Genomic DNA, 26,032 nt, shown 5'->3' on the forward strand with positions numbered 1-26,032 from the left:
TAAACACTACATATCAATAAATGTTGTTACTAACAGTGAAGGCCCATTTCCCCGCACGTTTGCCCACAGAGGACATTATCAGTCTCTCCATGTTTTCCTTCCTTCCCAGATGAATTCCAGAAGTAGACTGCAGGATTCATACATGCATGGCCTCCACAGCCTGTGAGCTGATGGCCCGAGAGGGTGCCTGATGGTAGGAATGTTGATTGGTTTACATCCAAGGAAAAAATTAAAAGAAACTGCCTAATTAAAACAACAACAACTTACACGTATAATTCCTCAACCCGATGTTAAAATCTTTCAGTCTTTTAACATTAACAAATAATTCGACACCACCCCACTTCTTTCTTAACAGTTATTTACCCTTTTCTTACCATTTTGGGCTCCCGGGCTGTGGGTCCCCAGAGGCAACAGGACTACACTCCGAGGCCCCCGCTGACAACACTAAGGCAAAATGAAATCAGAACTCTCGGATAATCCACACCTCGCTTCCAGTTCGGCCTAAGAAAATTCTTTTTTTCTTTCTTTTTTTTTTTTTTTTTTATTTCTAGGAGAGAGAGAGACAGCGTGAGCAGGGGAGGGTCAGAGAGAGAGGGAGATACAGACTCTGAAATAGGCTCCAGGCTCTGAGCTGGCAGTCAGCACAGAGCCCGACGCGGGGCTCGAACCCACAAACCGCGAGATCATGACCTAAGCGAAAGTTGGACGCTTAACCGACTAAGCCACCCAGGCACCCCCGATCTAAGAAAATTCTTGTTTGTTTGTTTGTTTTACAAATAGTTTATTGAAGAAAATTCTTAACTCTCACTTAATATTTGGTGAACTGGAAAATCACGACTCCCTGTTCTCTTGTGATGGTTCATCCTCACCTCTCTCCCCCAGATTGTGTTTCAAAAATTTTCAGGGAAATTCATTTCATGGAGTAGCTCTGCTCTTCGAGAAGCAAAAAGATTTGTGATAGGTGCAGACAAACATTTGATTAAAAATAATGGCTAACTCCTGGGGCGCCTCAGTCAGTTAGGGGTCAGACTTCAGCTCAGGTCATGATCTCACAATTCGTGAGTTCGAGCCCCATGTCAGGCTCTGTGCTGACAGCTCGGAGTCTGGAGCCTGCTTCATATTCTGTGTTTCCCTCTCTCTCTGCCCCTCCCCTACTCCAACTCTCTTTATCTCTCTCAAAAATAAACATTAAAAATATTTTTAAAAAAATAACCACTACTTCCTAATCTGCCCTTTTATAAGAGATGTAAGTAATTAGAGTGGATTTCTTATTTACTCCCTGGTTTTTCCAGTCTTAACCACATTTTTTAAAAATGGAAGAAAAGAATCCATTTTTTCCATGCAATTTTCAAGTAAAATGTCATTGGCTCATCTTCATATGTGAGCATCTATTCATTTTCTGGGCCATAAATCTAACCGAATGTCTTGTTTTTCCCCTAGGAGACTCTGGCGTTGGGAAAACCACTACCATCAATCAAATGCTTGAAAAGTTGGAGGGTCCTGGAGCATTTGGTGTGAAATATGGGTCAATTTTAGGAGAAGTCCTGTTGTATAACGAAATTAAAAAATCAAGGTTGTATGTTTAAACTCTAAATTTGATTTGTCTGGTAAAAAAAAAAGTAGTTTGCTCTAATATATAAGTGTGCCTTGTTTTAAAAACCAAACTTGTTATGTAAAAATGCAGAATTACTAAGAGTTAAGAAGAAAATCTTTACCTTTCCAAAGTATTAACTCCTAGATTAATTCCTTTAAATGAGAATTTTTTACATTTATTTTAAATAATTTAAATTTAAAATCGTAACTGTTTTTACATAACAAAGTGCAGGTATGAACCGTTTTCCATCCTGGAAAAAATGCACCTAATACATACAAGTGAAGTGTTGCACATAATGGGTTTTCTTGCACTAGAAATACATTTTCTTCTCACCCAATACAAAGGTATCCTTTACAAAGGACTTTGTCATTCTCTATGTCTCTTCCTGATTTAAAAAAGAAGGAACGAAACAATTCTAAATTGTACAAATAAAATGCAAATTTTTAAAGTTAATTAAAATGTTAGAGAGACGCACTGTTGTTTGGACGGAATAAGCAGGTGGCACCATGTCAGGCCTTCTGTGAACGTCGGACACCCGTGTCCCTCGTGAGGCTCAGCCCGACCCCCGGCCCAGGGCCAGGCAGAGGCATGGAGGAGACACCTGCCCTCCCTGTAGGTGGTCCCCTAGGGGGAAGCCCGGCTACCTGCCGGCCTCTCTGTTCCCCCCAAGCCGCGCTCCCACTTTCCATCCGCACGTGTCAAGGCTGCCCTATCTGCCCGAGACATCGTGAATTCCCGCACCTATCTCTGCCCAACGCCACTCTTGGTCTGGGCCACTGTCACCTGATGTCACACAGACGATTTTGGAACAGAATCCCACTGCTGTTAAATGAGACTGTAAAAAATCAGAAAAACATTTAATACCATAGGAATCGTTCCTTATCTGAATTGTTATAAATTGTGGACTTTAAAAAATAAATCTCACTCTATGTTTACTATTTAAACTGAAGTGGCTTTTAATAAAGCAATATTAAAAAGAAATACATGAAGCCAAAACCAAACTAGAGGTGAATGGGGCTTTCATTTTATAAAGGGACAAGTGAGTTAATGGTTTGCTACCCATTGGACATACCAGTAGCCTGACATCCTAGGAATTTGTCCGGTTTATTTAAAAAAAAATTTTTTTTAATGTTTATTTAGTTCTGAGAGAGAGATCACAAGTGGAGTTTGGGCAGAGAGAGAGAGAGGGAGACACAGAATCTGAAGAACCTCCAGGCTCTGGGCTGTTAGCACAGAGCCCAGTGTGGGACTCGAACCCACAAACCATGAGATCATGACCTGAGCCCCCCAGGTGCCCCTGTCCTGTTTGTGTTCTAGAGCAAGCCTGTGTTGTTAACTTTGGGAATCGGTTTTAATGCTGACAATGGCGACACAGTGTTACCTGTAAAAGCGCAAATAGGAAAAAAATGTTTCCTTGTAGGGGAGAGAGAGAAACTCAACCACACTGACACTTTGATGACATTTTGTGTAGCCGGCTACTCTGGCAAACGAGCAAATTTTGAATCTGTCAAAACTTCTCTTCCCATAGCCTGAAGCAGAACATCAGCATCTTGCTCTCTGAAGCTCAACAGAGAACGACCACAAGGCTAGGTGCGTATCAACTACCTCGTGTGAAAACCGCCCCCGTCTCGGCTCCGCAGATCCTGGCGCGCGTGTCAGGACTCACGGACCCGCATTGCCACTGAGGGTTTCAAGCCGATGGTCCTGGGAAGCATTCACTGCCCTGTCAAACCGCCAGGCCCCAGCCCCAAGCTGGAATAGCTGTGGGAGAGCTCGCCGGAAGGTGGGACTCTGGCCTCCCAGGCTTGGTCCAGCTCTCCAAGTCCCCGGAGGCGGCGGCGGGCTGCTCTGTCCTCTCCTGCTTGTGGAGAAATTAAAATTGTGGATGAGCTTCCAGAACCTCGTCCCAGGGAGCCCTGACCGAGGGGTCTGGGAGCAGCTCCCCACTTCCGAAGAGGAGGAGCCGGCCGCGACGGGAGCCACGGGAAGGGGGGCCTGGCTGCTGAATTCCTGTCGCACCATCCCGGTGACTGCAGTGGACCAGCTTCACTCGGGGACGAATGGGTCCTGAATCCGATGCCTTGGGGGACACGCCTGCTTTTACACCTCTCACGTGCACTGCCTTTCAGTAGATGCACACCGTCCTGCAGACCTGAATATTTTTAAATTGTAGAAAGTTACCCATGTCGATTGTGCAGAAATGTAGAGTTTGTGGCTCTCGTCCCATTGCACATGGCTGCATGGAGACGCCATGTGCCCCATACAAGTCAGGGAGTCGCTGGAACCTTCTCTCACTGAACTGCCTCAGAGCAATGTCTTGAAAAGGACAACAATATAGTAAAATTATGCCATTGTTATATTTCCTAACACCTTAAAATAAGTCACGAATATTCTTAAAATACTCTAAATTTGTGTTTCTTTCCCTATTTGGCATAACAGATGGGAAGACTATTAGAAAGCCAGAAGCTGAAGCTGATGAAAGCTCATTGAAAAAAAATAATAAAGGAATTATCGTCTCAACGATAAATTTTAGCATCAGTATGACTGCCACCAAGGCCAAGGAGATGATCCTTAAGAAGTTAGTCAGAAGGACGAAAGACAGTCTCGGGGCGCCAAAGAGCAACCAGGTAAAGCCCCCCACGCCTGCTGACCCACTCCACACAGCTCACATTGTCATGTGACTCAGTTTAATTAATAGTAATAATCAGAAAAAGATCATTGTAACATATACATTACTAGAAAATGCAGTTTATAATGGAGGCTTTGAGTTTTTGTTTTAATTTTTCTTAACGTTTATTTATATTTGAGGGAGACAGAGCACAAGCTGGGGGAGGGGCAGAGAGGGAGACACAGAATCCGAAGCAGGCTCCAGGCTCTGAGCTGTCAGCACAGAGCCCGATGCAGGGCTCGAACTCATTTTTAACATTTATTGGCTTTACTCAGTTACTTGTGAATCTGGGAGGTATACACCTAACAGACAGGAAGGAGCTCCAAGGAGCTGCACAAAATGAACGACTTTCACAGGCAGGAGGGCGCGGGCGCAAGGACGTTACTCCAGGCCAGCAGCAGTTGGTGGCGGTGGTCTCCCTGTCCTCCAGGGCGGTACGGTCCACCGGGCAGAGGACTCACATGCTGAGGGCCTGGTGTAAGAGCAGACAACTGTAGCTAGGTCTGAGTTTGGTGACATGGAATCACCATTGAGTGACGGCATTCAGGGCCTGTTGTCTTACTCTGAACACCAGCCTCAGGGAAAGGTACCAAGAGAAGGACCTTGTGGAGTAGTTTCTGCTCTTCTGAAAACGTGCTGTTTTCTAAAATCCCATCTTCACAGTGGAATTCAGGCTGCTGCTTTTCATTAGTAAGACAGGGCGGTCGTGACACACGACTTTGTTCTCAGGCCGCAGCATTAATTACTGTTCGTACTTGGTAATTTAAAGAAAGGCCATACTAGCTCCTATGTTCTAAACCCTTTGTCTTCCTCAAGATTGTAATATTCATTGATGACCTGAACGTGCCTGAACCGGACACGTATGGGGTCCAGCCACCCCTGGAGTTGATCAGACAGTTGCTGGATTTGGGAGGACTTTATGACACCAAGACGATCACGTGGAAGGTATGGTGTCCCTACAATTTGCTCACATTAACTGCTGTTGTCAACAGTAACTAAATATTCACAACAGTGCTAAGTGAATTCAGAAATTTCGAAAATCTGGTCAGATGGCCATATAGAACAAGTCTGAAACCCTAATTTAACCCTAATTTAACCAGTTGCATCTTTGCAACTTGGCAAAAGTCCATGGGTTCATGGAAATCCTTGTGGTGGGATTAAATACTGGTAATTACAAGTGTCCCATAGGTTTGATTTCTGGGTATATATAAGTGCTCACTGTTATTAATCACATCAGTAGTTAACCAGACTTTTCAGTGCATCAGCAGTTAACGCACATGAGAAAAGCTCATGAAGATATGCCTGACAAATACATCCTTACTCTCTACCCAAAACTGCTTGTCATCTCTCTTTTTTTTTTTTTATAAATTTTTTTACTGTTTTATTTTTGAGAGAGAAAGAGACAGAGTGCAAGCAGGGGAGGGGCAGAGAGAGAGGGAGACAGAATCCGAAGCAGGCTCTAGGCTCTGAGCTGTGGACGCAGGGCTGGAACCCACGAACTGAGAGATCATGACCTGAGCCGAAGTTGGACGCTCAGCCGACTGAGCCCCCAGGCACCCGTCTTCATCTTTATTTTGAAGAACACAGATCAGGGATCTTCAGTGTATTGCAAAGTTCAACAAATGTCCAGGGCGCTGTTCCTGTGTGATTATTTTTGTTACACGAAACCAGATCAGAATGGCTTAAGTTTTTAAAAAAGTAAACACACGTGCCTGATTCAGTTTCTTCTCTGGAAGTCATGAGCCCTGTGCTCCAGAACAGACTTTGTAGAAGACATGGCTTCATGTCTCGGACGAACTTGGGCCCTGGGTCCTGGATGGCGCCCTGGCTGGTGAGTGACAGCAGACGGGCCTGAGCCACCCATCAACCCACGGTGGAGGATAAAACCCAGACAGACACAGCCCACGGAGAATCTGGGAAACGGGGACAAAAGGGAGAGCGAGAAATGGTCGGGAAGCCAGCCCAGAGAAGTTCTGGAACTGAGAAGAATGTGAAACCAGGCTTTTGCGGGGTTCTTGTGGCTGGGCCAGGACCCGGGGTGGAAACAAATCTGTTTGAAACAGCCCCTTGTGTGTAGACGAGACACCCGTAGGGTGCAGCCCAGCTCTGCAGGCCTGGGATGTTGTGATGTGACAGTGCATCCACGGGCTGTGGCCGAGGAGACGGTCCCCAAGCCCACCTTGGAGACATCGTCTTTTTCGGAGACACTGCCATGTTTCTCCGGCTCCCTGCTCATCACCAGCTCCTCTCCACTAGCCTCAATAACATGTTGCTTATTTTCCAGTCATTGCTTTTTAAAGGTTATGCTATTTCTTGATGACCTTAAGGAGGCCTCCTAGAAGTAACAGGTCTTGAAATTGCAGTTTAGGATTTTGGTTACTTCTAAGAACATTGAATTCTGTTACCATCACAGTTTGTGTTTTCGCAGTAAAGGATTTTTTTCTGTCTAAACAAATGTAAATCTTCTGTTCGTTGGGGGCTGGGAAACGGTATTTCACTTTCTGCAGGCGCGCGTACTTGTCCTCTCCCCTCTGCCCGCAGAACATTCAAGATCTTTCTCTGGTGGCAGCCTGTGTCCCTCTGGCAGCGAGGAGGCACATCAGCCCGCGTCTCCTCAAACACTTCTCCGTCCTGGTGCTGCCGCAGCCGCCACAGAGCGCCTTACGTACCATTTTCCAGGTAACCCGCCCGCCTCATTTTCTACTGAAAAAGAATTTTAGTTCCACGGCGTGAGAGAAAACGTGAGACTTAAAACCACTGATATTGAATGAAAATTCCCTTAAGGGGATGGGTCTTAATTGCCCCCTCCACCCTCAAATTTTCTGGCCTGTGGTTGTAATTTGTCTCTAAATAGCAAAAACATATGTTAGTGTGCATAAGAAATACATGTGGTGCACACTTTTAAAACTATTTTTGAGTTTATTTATTTTGAGAGAGAGAGAGCATGAGCAGGGGAGGGGCAGAGAGAGAGAGGAAGAGAGAATCCCAAGGAGGCTCCCCACTGTCAGCACAGAGCCCGACACGGGGTTCAGTCCTGTGAACATTGAGATCATGACTGGAGCTGAAATCAAGCCCTCCAGGTGCCCTGAGAAACACTTGTGGTGCACATTTAATGCACTTGTGCAGTAGAGACCCTCGGACCCCGTCCTCACAGGGCTCTGACCCGGTGTCTGTGGGGCGGAGCTCAGGAAGCTGCAGTCATTCACCAGCCACCTGGATTTGTGCCAAATTGATTTGTTCTTTTTGTTTCTTCATAGAATAAAAACTGAGAGAAAAAATCTGAACTGCCTTATTAGAAAAATGGCTCAACTTGAAATTAGTTTGATTAGAAAAATAAATCTACCGGGCGCCTGAGTGGCTCAGTCGGTTGAGCATCCGACTTTGGCTCAGATCATGATTTCCCATTTTGTGAGTTTGAGCCCCGTGTTGGGCTCTGTGCTGACATCTCAGAGCCTGGAGCCTGCTTCGGATTCTGTCTCCTTCTCTCTTTGCCCCTCTCCTGCTCATGTTCTGTCTCTGTCTCTCTCTCAAAAATAAATAAACACTAAAATTTTTTCAAAGAAAAATCTGCAAGATTACTAATTTCTTCAAAACTAATTATTTTTCTTCTTTATAATATAAAATTTAAATACTAATTTTTAAATCCATTTTTCAAAAAGCACTTGGTAATTCTGCGCAGTGACTCACATCTAAAAAGAAATCCTGATGTAGAAGAACATGTGTGTACGTGTGTGTATGTGTGTACATCAGCTGAAACTGAGGGAACAGTTTTATCACTTTCTGTTTTGTTTCATGGCCTCTGCTCAGGAGAGAGAGGTGGAAGAAGCGCAGGGCACCTGGCGGGGCACACAGTGAGGCACAAATCCTCCCCAGAGAGCACGCAGCCCATGCATCTCAATCATTCACCAGACTCAGACCAGCCGGAATTTTCCCCAGTTGTGGCACCCACAGTGTTTGCCATCTGCTTCAAGTGGACTCTTTATGCTAATGGGCTAAATGCCATTAATCCTCCATGAGAGCACACGCCTCTCCTTTCTAGAGGGGTACAGGCAGGATCGTGCTTAAAATAGGGGCCTAACTACCATTTCTTCCTCCAGACCCATTTGGGAATGTATTTCTCCATCAATAACTTCCCCATTGACGTCCAGAGATGTCAGGATCAAATAGCATCTTGCTCGCTGGCCATGTACCGCCAAGTATGCCAGAACATGCTGCCGACTCCCGCCAAATGCCACTACATGTTTAACCTTCGAGACATGTTTAAGGTGTGTTTTCAATCTACCCTCTGGCTTCATGGTACATTTTACGGTGAGCAGAGGTACTTTTACTAACTCGATTCTTTCTCCATTTCTCTGCCATCAACGTGCAATTATTAGAAGGGGGAAAAGAGAAATAAAATTGATTCGTTTTGCTATTTATTAGCCGCTTCTCCCAGGAGCCACTTTAAAAAGAACCATTACAGTAAGTCCACGCAGAGAATTTGGCAATGATGCCGCTAAGACCGCTAGAGTTTTAAGATTCTCAGCAGGGAAGGCACAGACTTGGGGTTTGCTCTCTTTCTGAGATGTTACTGCAGCTCTTGAAAAATGGGAATCTATACACATTTCATAAATGTGCTTGAATCCCCACCAGCCTTGCTCTTTATGGCAGGAACCGTTGCCAGCGGTGCTGACTCGGTCATTAGCCTCGATCGAATAATGTTCCTAATGAAAATCTGAAGAAAAACTATTTTGAATTTGATCTTTCTCTCCTTGCCGTGGCCGTAGTCCAAGAGAGTGCAGATCCCGTTAGAATCCCAATTCACAATCTGAGGACGTGCCAGGAGGGAGAAACACGTCTCTGTCATCACCGCCCCCACCGTGCCTCCGGGTCAGCCCAAAGTCCAGACTCAGGGCTTCCCGTGCTGGTGAGGCATCCGCAGGGCCCGCCGAGAGGTCCTCAGACCCTGTCCCTCCAGAGGGGATGCCGTGCCATCTCCACCTGACTTGTAACCTGCCCATCTCCTCAAACTTACATTTGTCGCTTATAGAAAGGGACTATACTTACCTTGAATAATGGCTTCTATTTTTATGGAATTATAAACCTGCAAAACTTAGGCCTTTACTTCACATACTACCTTCTCGTGTTATACAGGAAGTCTCACGTCCGGTCTCTAACAGCTTCTTCTAGGCTTGCTGCAAGCTGAGAAGGCTGCTGTCAACTCCAGAGAGACGCTGGCCCTGTTCTTTGTTCATGAAGCCACTCGAGTGTTCCATGATCGCCTGATCGACTATCCTGAGAAGGGGCTTTTCTATCAGTTTCTTTCAGAGGAACTTGAGAACTATTTTCAGGTAAACATATTTTGAAAAGTATTTCAAATGGTATCTTGGGCAAAAGTACTGTTTTCTAAAACTCCTCAGACCTTTCTATTTCTTTAATTTTTTTTACTTTTTAAATTATTGTAGAGAGTGCGAGCACAAGCAGAGGAGAGGGGCAGAGGGAGAGAGAGCATCCCAGATGGGCTCTGTGCTCAGCTCAGAGCCCAACATGGGGCTCGATTCCACGAACCACGAGATCATGACCTGGGCCACAATCAGGAGTCAGACAGACGCTCAACCGACTGAGCCCCCCAGCCGCCCTCCCCCCAGACATTTCTATGCTAGTAACGAAAGGAACTTTATTAACAATCCCATTTTTCACTTGATAATGTCTAAGTAAGTCTAGATTTGCTATGATGGAAATGACCGGGCCTGGAGGCCTCCGCTTGTGTGCGTGGCCTCTGCGAGCTCTGAGGCTGCTGTTCCTCTCCAGCCGGGCAGACGTGTGCCCTCTCAGTACCTGCACCTTCTGGAACTTGGCTCTCCCAGGGACCCTGTGGTCCCCGTCCCGGAGGAAGGGAGGCAGTGCCATGGACTGGCCCTCGAGGGTTGTCAGCCAGCAGAGGGGTGAGCCCAGGGCCAGGCTCCTCTCCGGAGAATTCAGGAGACTCTTTGGAATCCGTTTCTGGAGGTGACTCCTCTGTTCTTTCCTCTCTCCTTTGGCGGTGCCACTTCCTCTCGGCCCATTCTTAGGAGCCCCAGAAACATAACAAATTCAAAGGTACTACTACATTTGCAACAGTAAAAACAGAATTTTGGAACACAACGCTTATCCATAGAGATACACATGTGCATGTAAACTCGGAATACAAATGTCCACATATATGTCCATCTGTGTTCGTGAACATACGTACTTTGCACACAAGTCACAAATTCAGAAAGCTTTCGAAAACATTTTCTAGGGGCACCTGGGAGTCTCAGTCCATTGAGCATCCAACTTGGGCCCAGGTCATGATCTTATGGTTCATGGGTTCCAGCCCCACATCAGGCTCTGTGCTGACAGCCCAGAGCCCGGAGCCTGCTTCGGATTCTGTGTCTCCCTCTCTCTCTGCACCTTCCCAGCTCATGCTCTGTCTCTCAAAAAGGTTTTTAAAAAATCTTTTTTAAATGATTTTCTAGACAGTCTCATCCTTATTTTCTTCCAATCCAAGTTCTCTGCTCCTCAGTCCAGATCCCTCTTGATGTCTTCTTGTTAAAGCACCTCACTCCGCCCTCCAATCTTTTTTTTTTTTTTAACATCGAATAAATAATCTTTCCTCTAAGTACCCAGGGGTACTCCGCTCGGCCTCCACTCTTATGCAGTCTCCTGGGGCGTGGCCCGCCTCCGGTTCTCCTTCGTGGCCTCCTGAGGGGTCGCCAGCGCCCCCACCTCGGAGGCTGCGGTGAGAATTAACTGCACCAATTTGCGTAAAGTGTTTAGAACAGCTCCTGACGTGCAGTAAGTGCTCAGTAAACGCAAGCTGTCGCACTACGGGAAAGACCGTACATCCACGCTCCACATAAGAACAGGAGGTTTGGCAGAAGGAACGTGAACTCCAAAGCCAGCCCGTGGTTCGCCGTCGGGATCTGTCCCGTGCTCCCCGGGGTGCTTCCCAGTCAACCCGCAGAACCACTGGCAAGACGGGTGTGCGTCCGCTGTGGCCCTGCGCCACCCAGACCCTTGGCCCGGCGTTCACATCCAAGCCCGCACGCGCCCCCGAACCCTCGGCACCTCAGCCCGCGTGGTGGCCAGAATGTAGCACGGGGTCTCCTGTCTCTGCCTCCCCTCGGTGCCCACCCCCCCCCAGCTCTGGCCACCCCACACCTCACGCTTCCTCTTTCGGGGGACTTTTCTGGCAACCACCACTCCCTTTCCGGGTTTTAGCGCCCCTTGGCTCTACTCTTCCTATCACAGCATATGATGATGTCATTTTCCAAAATTACCAAAGATGTAATCCCCCCCCCTAGTTTTCAGGGAGCGGGACGGGGTCAGATTTCAGAGGGGAGGTAGCCCGCGACCTTGCTGTGACAGACAGACAGGAGTTTGCCCAGGAGAGCGGGAGGGCAAGCGTGTCCAAGTCTTCAACCAGACCAGAGGCTCTGCCTGGAATCGCCAGTGTCGAGTCGCGCGTGTGGAGGCGGCGAGCGGGCATTTGTCGGGGGAGCGTCGTCACGGGCGTGCGTTTGTGGAACCACCGCCGCAGTCGTGCGGCCGAGCTGTCTCCCTGCCCCCAGCTGCGCGCTGGTGCCTAACGCGCGAACAAGGGAAGACTGTTCTTCATTGTTGCCGAGACTTCAAGTTGCTGTTTCCACAGCAGGGGCTCTTAGGGCCGTAGCCTTTGGGGGTCCTTAGAAGGAGGTCTGCGTCGTACGTGTGGTCTCCTTTGCAGCCCGTGTGTCGCTCTCTGCGTTTACCCTTGATCTTAGCCAAAAGGCTGAGAAGCGATTCGCTCTCTGAGTTTAAAATGCCTTCCTGAGAAGCCGCCTACACCTCACTGCCTGAAGGGTCTGCAGCACAAGAAGGTTAAGCGCCCCGATCTGTTGTGCCCGGAGCTTCTCCGGAGCAGATGTGTTGCATTCACTTTGACAAGCAGAATTTTGCTATTAACACACACTACTCATTTATGATCTTACAATAGGTTAATTGGACGAAAGAGAAACTGATGAGCGACTCAGTTGTATTTGTGGATTTCTTGGATATAAACAAGCCTCACAGGAAGAAGATGTATCGGAGCACCAGTGACTATAACAAACTCGCCAGTGTGCTGAGTGAGTTCCAGATGAGGTCGACTTCAACACCCTCGGAGGTACAGACACGCCCTGTGAAATTGGAGAAGTGCTGTGCGCATGTGCGCTGTGCGTGTGTGCATGTGCGTGTGTGTGCTGTGCGTGTGCGCGCGCGCTCATGGGGGTGCGTGTGTGGGCTGTGCGTGTGTGTGCGCACGCTTGGGGGTGCGTGTGTGGGCTGTGCGTGTGTGTGCGCGCGCACATGGGGGCGCATGTGTGTGCGTGTGTGCGCACATAAGAAGGGGCAGGGGAAGAGTGCGCCCCCACCGGGCGGACGTGGAACTGCAGCGTCCCACGGGCCTGTCCTGGGCCGCCGCGTCCGCGGGTCCTTGTAAGACGGGTGCCTGACTCGGACTGTGGGCGCTGCGTGCGCAGAGCTAGTGGGCCTGAGAGATGCGAGAGAAGCCGAGGCCGCATCAGGGGCAGCACCCCTCCCGTCGCGGGCGGAACGGTGTCGTCACAGGCGCCCTCAGTCACTAATACCGTGACCCCAGTTCCTGGGAGCCCTCCTCCACTCCCCTCCCGCTGTGTTCCGCCCCAGAACAGGGCAGTAGAGACAGAGCACAGATGCTGTAGTTTACCCCCCCTCCCTCTCTCTCCAGCCTGTACCCTTCTCCTCTCTCCACCCTGTACCCCCCTCCTTCTCTCTCCACCCTGTACCCCCACCTCCTCTCTGGAGCCCATACCCCGCCCGGCATGCCCATGGGAACACTGATGTAGGCACAGGCCTCATCACACACATTAATCTTGCACCCATGTGACCCAGTTGATGGGATCAGGGACACTCACTCTCACTGCTGGGTCCCTGCACCACTGCAGTGACCATGTGATTTGTCTGTGCCTCCAAGCAGTTTACGTGTCCCCTTTCCTCCTCCAGACTTCTTACCCCATCGTGTTCTTCAGGGAAGCCATCGAACACATCGCAAGAGCAGCCAGGGTCCTCCGGCAGCCGGCGAGTCACATGCTACTGGTAGGGATTTAAATGGCTCAGATATTTTTACGTTTGCAAAGTAAAAATTGAGATCTGACAAAATCTACCTCGCTTATAGCAGCCCTGTTTAACCCGGCTTTGTATTTGTGGAAGCTTCCAGCCACTGAGTCCCACGGCAAGACCTAATTCCTCTCTAAGGTTTGCATGAGAAACATATCCACACCTAAAAATGCTTGGCTTTGGAAGGCAGGCGATGGCGCTGCCACCATCCGTCACGAGTCCTCAGCACTAAGTCTGCAGGTGAACCTTGACTTTGAAAACGTGCATCAACTGGAAGATTGACTTAGAAACATGAGTCTTCGCACAGAGTTCTATTTGTGATGAAAACAAGCGGGGGTTGGATGTTTGGACAATCCCCATGTAGCTGGACAAGAGAAAGCTTCCAGAAGGCTCAGTGAAATCCAACATATTCGGCCCCTTCCCATGCATCACATTCGTGAACATTTAAGCCGTCGTTTATGCCTCTTGCTCATCTATTTTATACTTTCGTTGTTTCTAACTATTTACTTCACACCATTTTTTCCCAGAAGTACTAGAGCTTTCTGTAAACAGACATGTGCAAGACTAATTAAAAGGAATTACAAGTTGAAAAACTGAATTGAAGCAGAAACACAAAAGCAAATACTTTCTCCACCAAAACGCTCCTTTTACTAACATCTGTCATCTCACAAACGGCACCCGCGTAGATCTGCTCCAGCCAGAACCCCAGAACCCCTTGCTCTTAAGGCATCTCCATCACACCCCCACTCGGTCATCGGTCATGGGGACGTGCTGGCGATGTGACCTCCGAGGTCTATTTCAAGTCGGCCTCTTGTGCGCATCTCGGCTACTGCCACCCCAACCGAGTGGCTCCCGCCTCCCTGGGGCTCCTGCAGCCGCACCTCCCAAGGTCCCTGTCACTTGTCCCTTGATTCCGCACCCTCGTGCTGAGTGCTATCTCATCTTACATAATTTCTCACTTACTATCCATCTCCACATCTGGAACAGAAGCTCTGTAAGAGCGTTGATTCTCTCTGTCCTGTTTCCATTATCAACACGTTATTTTTTATTCTCCCAAATGGTTCACAGTCTCTGTCCACTTCTTTTACCACAAAGTGGCTCTTTCTTTCCTAATAACAAGCAAGCTTATCAAAAGTTCTCAAATCTAAAATTGCTGAGATTGCATCCAGAACAAGTTTTTAAAACCTAACACTTGGCTGGAAGCCTGGCTCCTTCTCGTGACCCAAGCATCGTATCAGAGGCCCCATCAAAACTACAAGGGAGAGCCTGGCAAGTGCCTGTTTCCTCTGATCCTGCATCTACTTTCCCCAGTCAAACTCCATCAACAGATCTTTGCCCGGGTCAAGCTAGTACCAGAGTTCAATTGTGTAAAACAGTAATACAGGGGCGCTTGGGTGGCCCAGTCAGTTGAGCATCCAACTCTTGACTCTTGATTTAAGCTCAGGTCGTGATCTCACGGTTGTGGGATTGAGCCCCACATTGGCCTCTGTGCTGATAGTATGGAACCTGCTTGGGATTCTCTCTCCCTCTCTCTGCCCCTCTCCCCTGCTCATGCTCACTCGCTCTCTCATGATAAATAAATATTTTAAAAAATTTTATAGTTTATTTATAGACAGAGAGAGACAGAACATGAGCAGGGGATGGGCAGAGAGAGAGGGAGACACAGAATCCGAAACAGGCTCCAGGCTCCAAGCTTCCAGCACAGAACCCAATGCAGGGCTCGAACCCACGAACCGCGAGATCATGACCTGAGCAGAAGTCGGACGCTTAACCGACTGAGCCACCCAGGCACCCTAGTATTTTAAAAATAAAAACAAAAAGCTACAGTTAGCGTAAGAAAAAAAAAAACAAACCCAGCAATATGACTGGAGGCTGACCCAATCTGAGGCTTCAGCAGGGAGAAGCACCTGGAAGGCATATAATGACTCAGTGAAGAAAATTTTAAAACAGATTTTAAAAAATACACAATTATGATCTAGATTAGTTGATTCAAATGAGGCTAGTTGAATACGCAAAGTAAAAAATGAATCATACGTGACTTATTCAAAGTAAGCACTACCTAGTTGAGCTGCATTGTGTTACTGAATTAACACAGCAAGGAAACAGGCTTCTAGAGGCTGCGCTCCCCCGTGGCTCATGGCTTCTTTCTCTGTCTCCACAGCCAGCAGCATGCACCATTCCGACACTTCAGCTGTCACACCTCTCCCTCTGTCTCTCTGTCTGACCACAGCTGGAAAGGTGGCCTGTTCTTAAGGACTCACGTATTTAGACTGGCCCCACCAGAGTATCCAAAATCATCTCCCCATTTCAAGGTCCTTAATTTTAATCACATTGGCAGAGTCTCTTTTGCCATATAAGGTAATCTGTTCATAGGTTCTAGGGACATATTTGAGGGTGAGGGTGAGGCGGTAAGGGCACTATCCTGCCTACCACACACACAGTATGGTTATATGTTTCTTTTAACTGCTTTCAAAGACCGGTGCATAAAACAATCCTTACAAAACTATTGTGAAGCTTATAACATAAAGATTTAGTATCTGTAATAATAAATAGCACAAAGGAGGAAGGAACAAATGGAGCTGTACTGGAGCAAAGTTTCTGTGTCTTACTGGAATTATGCCCTCATTAATCTGGAGTATATTGAGAAATTAAAATATCCAGTGAAATTCCTAGATAAATCATGAAAAAAAATAACTCAAAAAATACATTATATAAAACAAAGGAATTGAATTAGAACTCTAGAAAATATTGAGTTAACACTAAAAGAAGGTTAGTTCTTTAGTGTTAGGTTAGTTAACACTAAAGGAGAAACAAAAGGGGAAAAGACACAAAACAGCAATATGGCAGATGTGACTCAAATCCTATCAATCATAACATTAAATGTAAATGCACTAAATGTTCTGATAAAAAGACTGAGATCGTAGGAAGGATTTTTAAAAGAACAAACTCCAAGCATACGCTGTCAACAAGAATTGCAGAGACAGAGTGGTTGAAAATGAAAAGATGGAGGAAGATACATTGCTGGTGGGAAAACGGTTTGAGCATTTCTTCTAAAGTGAACCCAGATTTGCCCTTTAACTGAGTGGCCCGTTCCTCTGTATCAACACAAGAAAAAGTAAGACACATGTTCTCACCACGACTTGCACAGAAACGTCCCCGGGAGCCTTATTAGAGCAACCGTGATGTGGAAACACTCCAGTGTCTATCAGTAGATGATGGATAAACAGAACGTGGTCTCTGCTGACTGCTAGCACACCCTCCTCCATGCAAGGCCCACAGAACCATCCTGCTCAGTGATGCGAAACACTTCCTATTTATGACTCAGTTTATAGGAAACATCCCCAAACTGCAAATCTATAGCGACAAGTTGTCTGGGACTGGCATTAGGATGAAGACTGAGTACAGACGGGGCTGGGGTGTCCTTCCTGGGGATAGAAATGTCCTAAAAATGGACCATGGTAGGGGCACCTGGGTGGCTCAGTCCGTTAAGCGTACGACTCTTGGTTTCAGCTCAGGTCATGATCTCACAGTTTATAGATTCGAGCTCCTGCATTGGGCTCTGTGCTGATAGCTAGGAGCCTGGAGCCTGCTTGTGATTCTCTCTCTCTCCTCTCTCTGCCCCTCCCCTGCTCATGCTCACTCTCTCTCAAAATAAATAAACTTCTTAAAAAAAAGTAGACTGTGGTAATGGTTGTATAACTCTCTAATTGTACTAAAAATCATTGAATGGTACATATAAAAGCAGGTGACCTCTGTAAATTATACCCCGGTAAAGTTAATACTTTGGTAATAAAGGTAATGCTTTGTCATGATTATCAAAGAACACTGAAGTGTTTACTGCTCAGAATAAATGGGGAAAGACCTCCTGAATTCTTATAAATGAAAAATCAAACATTGGCGGTAACATAGTGATGACTTTGTCAACCTGTCGATGCCATTTTTCCAGATTGCGTTATCTTTCCAGAGAAGGTGTCTCATATGTTTCAAGAAACTATAAAGAGCAAAGAAGTGAATACTGAATGTGTGCTAACACCTTAGAGAACTCCAATCAGTGCTTTAGCTGTATTTCATGTACTTCCCAAAAAGTTTATAAAAATAGGTACTTTCACTGTGTGAATTTCTGGCTCGCAGACATAGGAAACTGTACGTTGAAAGATTCCCAGGACGCATGTAAGAATCTCACGATAGATTGTTCTTCTTCCGAAGATTGGCGTAGATGGGTGTGGGAAGAAGACCTGTGCGACCCTGGCGTGCCGCCTGACGGAGTGCAAGCTGGTGCTCTCGCCTCACAGTCACGCCCACACAGAGTTCAGAGAAGCCCTCAAAAGAGGGTTTATTCAAGCAGGACTAGAGGGGAACCCCACCGCTTTGATAGTTGCTAACATAAACCTAAAGCAGGTAAGTGCCTTTTATCTTCCTTACTTGCTAACGCTGGCTGTGTAAATGGCCCCACTCATTTAATATTTGAAAGGAAAGTCTGGCTGTGCCCCGGCTGCACGTCCCCAGTCACAGCCCGTGAGGCTCTGGATGTGAAGTCGAGCTGCACGTAGTTTTGCATCAGGCCAACAACAGAAGCATTTTCTGTCTTTATAATTTTCATTGTAACTCACAGATTCTGAGTAATTTGTGTAGCTGAACTGGTTTTCTAGTCTGGGTTTTGGGAAAAAAACAAAAAAACGCTATCGTCTGAATTCACTGTCAACTCTTGTCCGCAGCGTCCTGTGCTAATTTCACCGTCAAGTTTAGCACTTTCTTTGCAGGATATACTTTGTTTACAGATTAGAAAAAATGCTAATCACCCAATTACTTTTTTAATCTGTCGCTTGGCATAAACTATGCCTTTCTGCAGCCCACACGTAACTGGGGAAGCTGCCTCAGATTCTATTTCCTTCTCTGTGGTGACATGTCAAGGCAACAATATTTATCATCTACGATCCAGACTCACACAGTTATGGAGTGTCAAACTTTCCTCATGTTTCTTCTCTAAGCCTAGGCCTCTCTCCCTAGAGTTTTGTTTTTCTTTCAAGGGGTATTTTGAGAGTAAATCTGAGTGCTATGTTGTATCTGCTATTCTCCATGGTATCCAGTTTTCCACTTTAATTATATGTCTTCTCTCCAAAATTTATTTATTTTTTTAAGTCTGGGTTTTTTGGGGGTTTTTTTTGGGTTTTTTTTGTTTGTTTGTTTGTTTGTTTTGAGACAAAGAGTAGGGGGGAAGGGCAGAGAGAGAGAGGGAGAGAGAGAATCCCAAGCAGATTCCACACTGTCAGCACAGAGCTTAAAGCGGGGCTCGAACACATAATCTGTGAGATCATGACCTGAGTCAACCCTCAAATGGCTGAGCCCCCCAGGCGCCCCTCCATCTAAATACCCTCTCCCCTTCATCAGCTTGAGGTTCCTGCCAGACACTTCTGGATTTCAGATGATGTTGTTTCTCATGCCAGGGGCCTACTGTTTAATTTAAGAAATCATTTTTCAGAAAACCGCTATTAGGTCAAAGCTGAGACCTGATGGTGTATCTTACCCAGAACTTCAAGGTCGTTGGATCCCGTCTCCACAGTTTCCAGGTTTCTCCTGGCCACATTCTTGCTTTCCATGGGAATCCCAAAAATGGTGTCATGACCCTGTTAAATTAACATTTGTTAGGTGGAGCACAGGGTGCAGGATGGTGAGCCACGGTTCAGCAGAAGACGACAAGGAGACCTTACTCATAGGTTCTGGAAGAGTCATTCCGCCTGCCTTGCGGAGCCACACGGAGAGGTCAAGGCAGGGTGTGACTTGGGGCTCCCAGTTAGGGCCAGATGGGTCCACGCACACCTAAAGAGCAGTGTTTTGGTGCACCCCGCGGGGGTCCCATCTAAGCGGCGCACTCTGCTCGGCGACCCTGGGCTGCGGGGAGACCTCCCAGGGGCTCGCACCTGCTCGTCACTCTGCGGGCTGCTTGTGTGAGCGGCTGGCATCACGTTAGGGTCCCCGTGGGCTGCTTGCTGGGACAGAACAGAGGCCGAGCCAGCGACACCACGGAGTAGCTAGAGTGTGAGATGATCAGTGTGTTTCTTAAGCCGAGTCCTGGGAGAGACCTGAAATCCGATGGCCCCGCCCACACCGGGCGGAGAGGCTGACGCTGGACGTGATGTTTTTTAAATAAAGCTTGGGTTTATTCCCAAAATGAAAACGCTCGGACATTGCAACAGGAACTCCTCCGGTCGAGTGTCTGTCCCAGCCCACTGTCCCTGTCACCTCTCTCGTTGGATCTGGGACCTGCAGCCGTGTTAACTTGCAGCTTGTGCGCGTGTCAAGGTCTCCATGAGCTGTCTGGAGCCAGGTGTCTGCGCCGCTTGCACTGCCCCCCCTTGACTCTGGTCCCAGTGACGCAAAGTGACACAGGCGTTTGCATACCGTCGGTACCACAGTCTCTCTAATGCTCCAAGGAATGAATGGAGGGATGACACTTATTTTTGCTCAGACAAAAAACAAAAAACAAAACAAAAAAAACATTGGATGGGTTTAAGAGAAGTTTAGCTTTAAAAAAATAATAATAAATAAACCTGAGTTGTCCTTAACTACATTTGCTGTCTCAGTTTGGTGTGTTAAGAACAAATACATAAACAGTTTACTGCTGATTCAATATCTGTTTCACCTAAGGAGTCATTTTTGGAAGATTTGAACGCCATTCTCAACTCGCAGAAAATCCTGGACTTGTTTGAAGATGAGGAACTGGGCTCCATCGTGCTAAGGTTCCGCTCCTTTGCCGAGCAGTCTGGTTCTGTCGACAACAGGCAAGCTTTACTTGCCCTCTTCCAGAAGGTAGGCGATGGTGGGCTGGCTTCAGCAAATTATCAAGGTAAATTAAAAGTAGACGTGTGTATAATTCTGTCCATGGTTTCCAAGGTGGATCATAGGTTTTAGGCCTTTAAATGAGTTTTCTTCCCTTTCCTTCCCTACTCCCTCCGCCTCCCCTTTCCTCCCTCTTCCCTCCCCCCTCGCTCCTCCCCCCTCTCCATTCCCCATCCCCTTCCCTCCTCTCAGAATGGGATAAATGAGTTTTCAAAGCTACGTGTGTGGATATGCCCATCCAGGCACAGGATCCAGGATTAGCAAGGATTTGGGCCTGCCCAGCGATCAGTGGCTAAAGAAAATGGTAACCGTGAGAGTCAACAACAAGAGAATGAGGGAGTGCCTGGGGGCTCAGTCGGTTACGTGTTTGACTTTTGGTTTTGGCTCAGGTCATGATCTCACAGGTCATGAGTTCTTGCCCCACATCGGGCTCTGCACTGATGGTGCAGAGCCTGCTTGGAATTCTCTCTTTCCCTCTCTCTGCCCCTCCCCTGCTCATGCTTGCTCTCTCTCAAAATAAATAAACATGGAAAAATTTGTAAATAAGAGAAGTAAGATCCCAGGAAAGGCAAGATATAAGAATTCTTTCATCCCTTTGAATAGCCCTGGAAGTGGTACAGAAAGAACAATCCAGAGAGAGCAGGTGATATTCAGAAGGGACTCAGCAATGGGGTCGGTAAAGAGCTGGTTTGAAGGGAGACAGAGTCCAGACCAACCAGCTAAGCTTTCTGTGTCTTTAAGGCACGATGACTGACCAGCAGCTCAGCGGAGAGATGTGATCGCCCAGACCAGGTGTCCAGAGGGGAAGGACCACAGGCTGACTTGTTTCCAGTGCCGGTGCCTATCTATAATGGAGCCATCTGAAAAATGGGCCACCCTCCACCTTCAGTGATCGGCACAGGGAGAAGATGTAAAAAAACAAAAAACAACAACAATAACAACCCTCCAGAAATGGAATCCATGATTGAGGGAGAACACCAGATGAATGGATGCTTACACTGAGTTATATTTTTTTTAAGAGAGAGAGAGAGCAAGTGTGAGAGGGGGAGGGGCAGAGACAGAGAGAATCCCAAGCAGGCTCCAAGCTGTCAGCACAGAGCCCAGTGTGGGGCTCAAACTCACAAACCGTGAGATCATGACCTGAGCTGAAATCAAGAGTCAGACACTTAACCGACCGAGCCCCCCAGGCGCCCCAAGTTATATTTGGAAATGCTATGGCAGAAGGAAAGATAGCAGTTATTCTGATCCCTGGTGGCATTCTAGCACCTTGTTACGAAATGGGTTTATACAGACTGTGATCGGTGAGGAAGAACAAGGAAGTTCTCATCTGGAGTGTGGACAATAGTGCCCTCCAGAAAGAAAAAGCAAACCGAGAATCCCAGTTGGCAGAATTAATTAGTTCATGACTTCCGTGTATCTTATACCACACTTTCAAAAACGCTTTGAAGCATCTTACAGTGGTAATGGAGAAGGCATACTTTAACCCGTGAACAGCATCCTCAACTAGGAATTTGGGGATGGGTAAAGCAAAGGAAGGTCATTTCGGTTTTGATGCAAACATTTCTGTGTTGTATGAATTTTGCACTGACTGGTTTAACTTGCTTTTCTAAGTTCTCGAGAGATGAAAAGGCAGGGAGAGAATCTTATGCACTTTGCTCTTCCAGCCTTAGCGCACTCCCTGGGCACAGTAGGCTCCTTGACATGCGGACATGCCGTCGCTTTGCTCAAACGGGACTGTTTGTGTTGAACGCTGACTGACCGCAGCTGCTTTCAGTCACGTGTTTCTTTAAAGCAACACCTGGAAGTGAGGGAGACTGAACCCAGGCCAGCCTTGCAAGAAGCCGGGAACAGTAGCCCACAGCAAGGCCCTCTGGGGGGAAGCTGCAAGGGGGTGTCATAGAAACTAGCGCTTTGTCCAAGACCCCCAGGATGGCAGGGGCTCCAATCCGTCCACCGTGGGAACTCAGGGCTGCCCCCCGGGCACCCCATCCCCACCCGGCCCTGTTTCTCTCTGCGCCTCTCAGCTCTCCACCATCGCCCACTTCTCCCATGGACGTTCTGTGCACCCGGAATGCCAGCACCCCAGAGAACGGGGGCGGCAGCACCCCATGTGTGGCCTGAGGTCCCTGCCGAGCAGAACTCGACCACCACACCCCCTCCCAAGTTCAGGTTTATGCAAGGGCCACTCCGGGCCCCACAGAGCACCGTGCTTCTCAGTCTCCTCTCCGCCCATTAAGTAAAGAACGGGAACAATGAGTTTCACATGGAACTTTCAACACAACCTTTTTTCCCATAGCAGCAGGTTACACGTTAACAACTTGAGTTTTTATTGCTTTTCAGAGAATACATAAAAATCTTCACGTCTTCATGACGGTGAGCCCCACGGGACACAACTTCCGCCAGCACTGCCAAAAGCACTCTTCCATGGTCACCACGTGCACGGTGGACTGGTACGAGAGGTGGCCAGAGGAAGCCCTCCTCACTGCCGCCCATTCTGTCTTAAGAGAGAAGGTGGATTTGGAGAGCAGGGAGGTAAATACAGCCCCAGTTGAAAGTCTGACACAGGGGAAGTTTCCAGTGACGTCCCGGGGAGCAGTGGCTCCTAGGCGGGCAGAACCGTGAGACTGGCTGGCCAGTTGTCTTGACTCTGTCCATTCCCTATCTCCTTTGGTCTGTCCTACCTCAAAGATGCCCAGATTCCTCACTGCCCGGGGCTCCCCGCTCCCGCGTCCCCCGGGAAACAGCAGGTGTCCTTGGAGGGGAGCAGCCTCTGGGTAGCGAGCCAGATGGCGGGGGGAGGTGGCCGCAGCCTTCTGTGTTCCCCGGAGACGCCTTTGTGTGAGCAGCAAACCGCATTCGCTCAGAATTCGTGGGCTACCGTGAGGAAGCATCTTCTCTGTTGTGACCCAAACTTTGTAACAAAGGAGGCCATAAAAGCACAGCCCCTGAAACTCGGCACAGCCCCCACAAAAGGGCTCGCAGCCATGCTAGCCAAGCGTCCACCAGATGAAAGGCCGAGGGTAGAGTCCATGTGAAGCCAGCTGGGTGGAAGGTGACCGGGAAGCAGCTACCCTGTGGGCTGGGGGTGGACCCCAGCTTGTGTCTCAGACAGAATTCTCCCCAAAACTTAGCCTGGCACTCTTTCTCCTCTGGTTTTCCCACCCAGCATATCAGTATATCCTTTGAGGCCTCATATTTTCACAGCCTTACTTCACTCAAGGAAGTGAAATTGCGTCTCACAATTGATAACCCACTTTAAGAAAGAACGATGGGAGATATCAGTCAGTCAGTCGGCCCGTCACCACGAACGTTGGCCATGACAGCGCCTCCGTGAATGCTCGGATGGCCATATCGGATGGCCATAGGCGAGATGCGGGTCAGGCCCAGTGGGAGGGGTCACTGGTCACTGGCTGTATTGTTGCCTTGTCCCCCCGACACCATCCAACCCCCTAAATCTTCTGTGTTCTTGGTCCCCTTTGCCCAGGCTCTTTATCGACCGCCCTGCACCTCAGACTCTTTCAGGTTCCTGACCGTGTTCAGTTTCCCCTTTCTTGGTGCGTATTTAGATTGCTTTCTCTTAATTCTTGAAAATTATTATTTTTGCAGGACTTAAAGGAAAATCTCGCCCCAGCATGTGTCCAAATCCACAAAAGCATAAAAGACTTGAACACAACGTACTTTCAGAGGACTGGACAGCATCATTACGTCACTCCCAACAGCTTCTTGCAATTCATGGATACATTTGCTTACATACTGAGGTCACGCTGGAGGGAGATGCATACAAAGAGGTGAGACTTTGAGGCCAAATCAGAAACCCGTGTCTTTTTAAAACTGGTGCTTTTAAGGGTGCCTGGGGGACTAGGTCAATGAAACGTATGACTTCGGCTCAGGTCATGATCTCATGGTTCATGGGTTTGAGCCCCATGTCAGACTCCATGCTGACAGCTCAGAGCCTGGAGCCTATTTAGGATTCTGTATCTCCCTCTCTCTCTACCCCTCCCTTGCTCATGCTCTGTCTCTCTCTGTCTCTCAGAAATAAACAAATATTTTTTTAAATGTTAATGAATAAATAAATCGGTGCTTTTATTTGTAAAAGAAAAGAAAAGAGAAAGATACAAATACAAGCAAATGAGCCAGAATCTACCTTTCCAAGGGGGAAAAGCCTCCCTAGAGGCAGGTGTCCAGAGGCTGCCGCAAGGAATCGAGCCCTTCACCAGCCGTCCTCGGTACGTGGCCACGATGGACCCGCTTTGCTGACCTTCCGTCCTGTCTCACCTTGTGACCCCTCTTCCCGCAGGAGTCGTTTGCACATGGGCCTCAGCAAGGTCTTGGAGGCCACGTCTCTCATTACAGAAATGCAGGAGGAGCTCCTGACTCTCGGCCCCCAGATAGAACAGAACACAAAGGTGCGTCTGGCTCAAAACCTCTTGTGAAAGTGGTTGAATATGAACATGCTGGGAAAGAGGCGCTCACACTCGGCAGAGGCGGCTCAGAGCACCGCCCCGTGTGCACACAGCCCAGAGCCTCTTGGCCTCAGCTTTCTGACCATGAAATGAGCAAAACGATAACAGTGATAGCAAAATAGTAACATTGTTGTATTTTAATAATTAATTGTGATGACAGGCATATAACTAGTAAAAGCTCACATAGAAAAATTCCGTCATTCTTAATTAAGTCAACCCGACTGGTGCTGCGGTTACTTGCATGGTGCAGGGTGTTCTAAAATCACTCCTCTCACACTGCCTGCGCAGCTCAGTTGGTTAAGTGCCCAATTTTTTTTTTATCGTTTATTTTTGAGAGAGAGACACAAATGGAACCCCAGTGGGGGAGGGGCAGAGACAGAGGGAGACACAGAATCCAAAGCAGCCTCCAAGCTCCAAGCTGTCAGCACAGAGCCCGATGTGGGTCTCAAACTCACTAACCATGAGATCATGACCTGAGCTGAAGTCGGACACTTAACTGACTGAGCCCCCCAGGCGCCCCTAAGCATCCGACTCTTGATCTCAACTCAGGTCTCCATCTCGGGGTCATGAGTTCCAGCCCCATCATTGGACTCCATGCTGGGTGTGAAGCCACTTTTTTTAAAATAATAATAATAAGTTAAAATAAGAATTGTACTTACCACTCTTTACGTGTGTTGCAAGAGAATGATCTTTGCTGTGGTCATCCTTTCTAGTTCAGTCTGTTGGCCGAATATATTTCAAGCTGATTTTGATATATTTTGTAATAATGAAATGAGCTTTATGAATTTTTCTTTGAATGAATTTCTCTTCAAAAAAGAGATGCCGTGTCTCTTAAAATCCATCCTCCAAAGAACTGTGTGTTTCATTAGGATAAGGAAGCCCTAGTGAAAAGACTGCAGAAAGATTCACAAGTAGTCGAGAAAGTTCAGATGCTCGTTAAACAAGATGAGGAAATTATGGCAGAAGACGTAAGAATTGTGGAAGATTATGCGCAGGTAAAACTAAGATATGATCCATGATGGTTACTAGGGGATTTGCAACATTACCCCCTAACCCCAGAATTTGAAGGTTGAACTGACTGCTCTTTATTGTACTCAAGCGTGGACACTTTTAATTCCTACCCCAATGAGTGTTTATTGCAAAGGAACCTGGGCGTACAGAGATGCGGGATCCCTGACCGTGAGAAAGCAGCACCCCCAGCCGGAGACAGAGAGGCCGGGCCATCCAGGTCACCACGGCAGGAAGTCGTCTGCGCCACATCAGACACACGTGGCCTGCGGGAGGGGCCCCAGGCACCCATCACCGCTAGTTCCATGTAAGCAGTCTTAACCCTCTGGCTTGACTGGCCGAGCCCTG

General features: G+C 47.7%; 1 protein-coding gene across 1 annotated transcript in view; it reads left to right on the plus strand.

Annotated features, from left to right (window-relative positions):
- DNAH14 (dynein axonemal heavy chain 14) overlaps nucleotides 1-26,032 on the plus strand; it is a 293,617-nt gene that overhangs the window by 180,825 nt on the left and 86,760 nt on the right. The window contains exons 46-60 of the mRNA XM_039235797.1: nucleotides 1,441-1,576; nucleotides 3,123-3,184; nucleotides 4,034-4,221; nucleotides 5,079-5,207; nucleotides 6,804-6,941; nucleotides 8,360-8,527; nucleotides 9,422-9,592; nucleotides 12,238-12,405; nucleotides 13,263-13,355; nucleotides 17,583-17,774; nucleotides 20,022-20,183; nucleotides 22,554-22,745; nucleotides 23,820-24,001; nucleotides 24,511-24,619; nucleotides 25,546-25,671. Coding sequence (XP_039091728.1) covers nucleotides 1,441-1,576; nucleotides 3,123-3,184; nucleotides 4,034-4,221; nucleotides 5,079-5,207; nucleotides 6,804-6,941; nucleotides 8,360-8,527; nucleotides 9,422-9,592; nucleotides 12,238-12,405; nucleotides 13,263-13,355; nucleotides 17,583-17,774; nucleotides 20,022-20,183; nucleotides 22,554-22,745; nucleotides 23,820-24,001; nucleotides 24,511-24,619; nucleotides 25,546-25,671 — 2,216 coding nt within the window. The remainder of the gene's footprint in view (nucleotides 1-1,440; nucleotides 1,577-3,122; nucleotides 3,185-4,033; nucleotides 4,222-5,078; nucleotides 5,208-6,803; nucleotides 6,942-8,359; nucleotides 8,528-9,421; nucleotides 9,593-12,237; nucleotides 12,406-13,262; nucleotides 13,356-17,582; nucleotides 17,775-20,021; nucleotides 20,184-22,553; nucleotides 22,746-23,819; nucleotides 24,002-24,510; nucleotides 24,620-25,545; nucleotides 25,672-26,032) is intronic.

This window comes from Hyaena hyaena, unplaced genomic scaffold (assembly GCF_003009895.1).
Source record: "Hyaena hyaena isolate Hyena2069 unplaced genomic scaffold, ASM300989v1 scaffold_103, whole genome shotgun sequence".
In the NCBI taxonomy this organism is placed as follows: domain Eukaryota; kingdom Metazoa; phylum Chordata; class Mammalia; order Carnivora; family Hyaenidae; genus Hyaena; species Hyaena hyaena.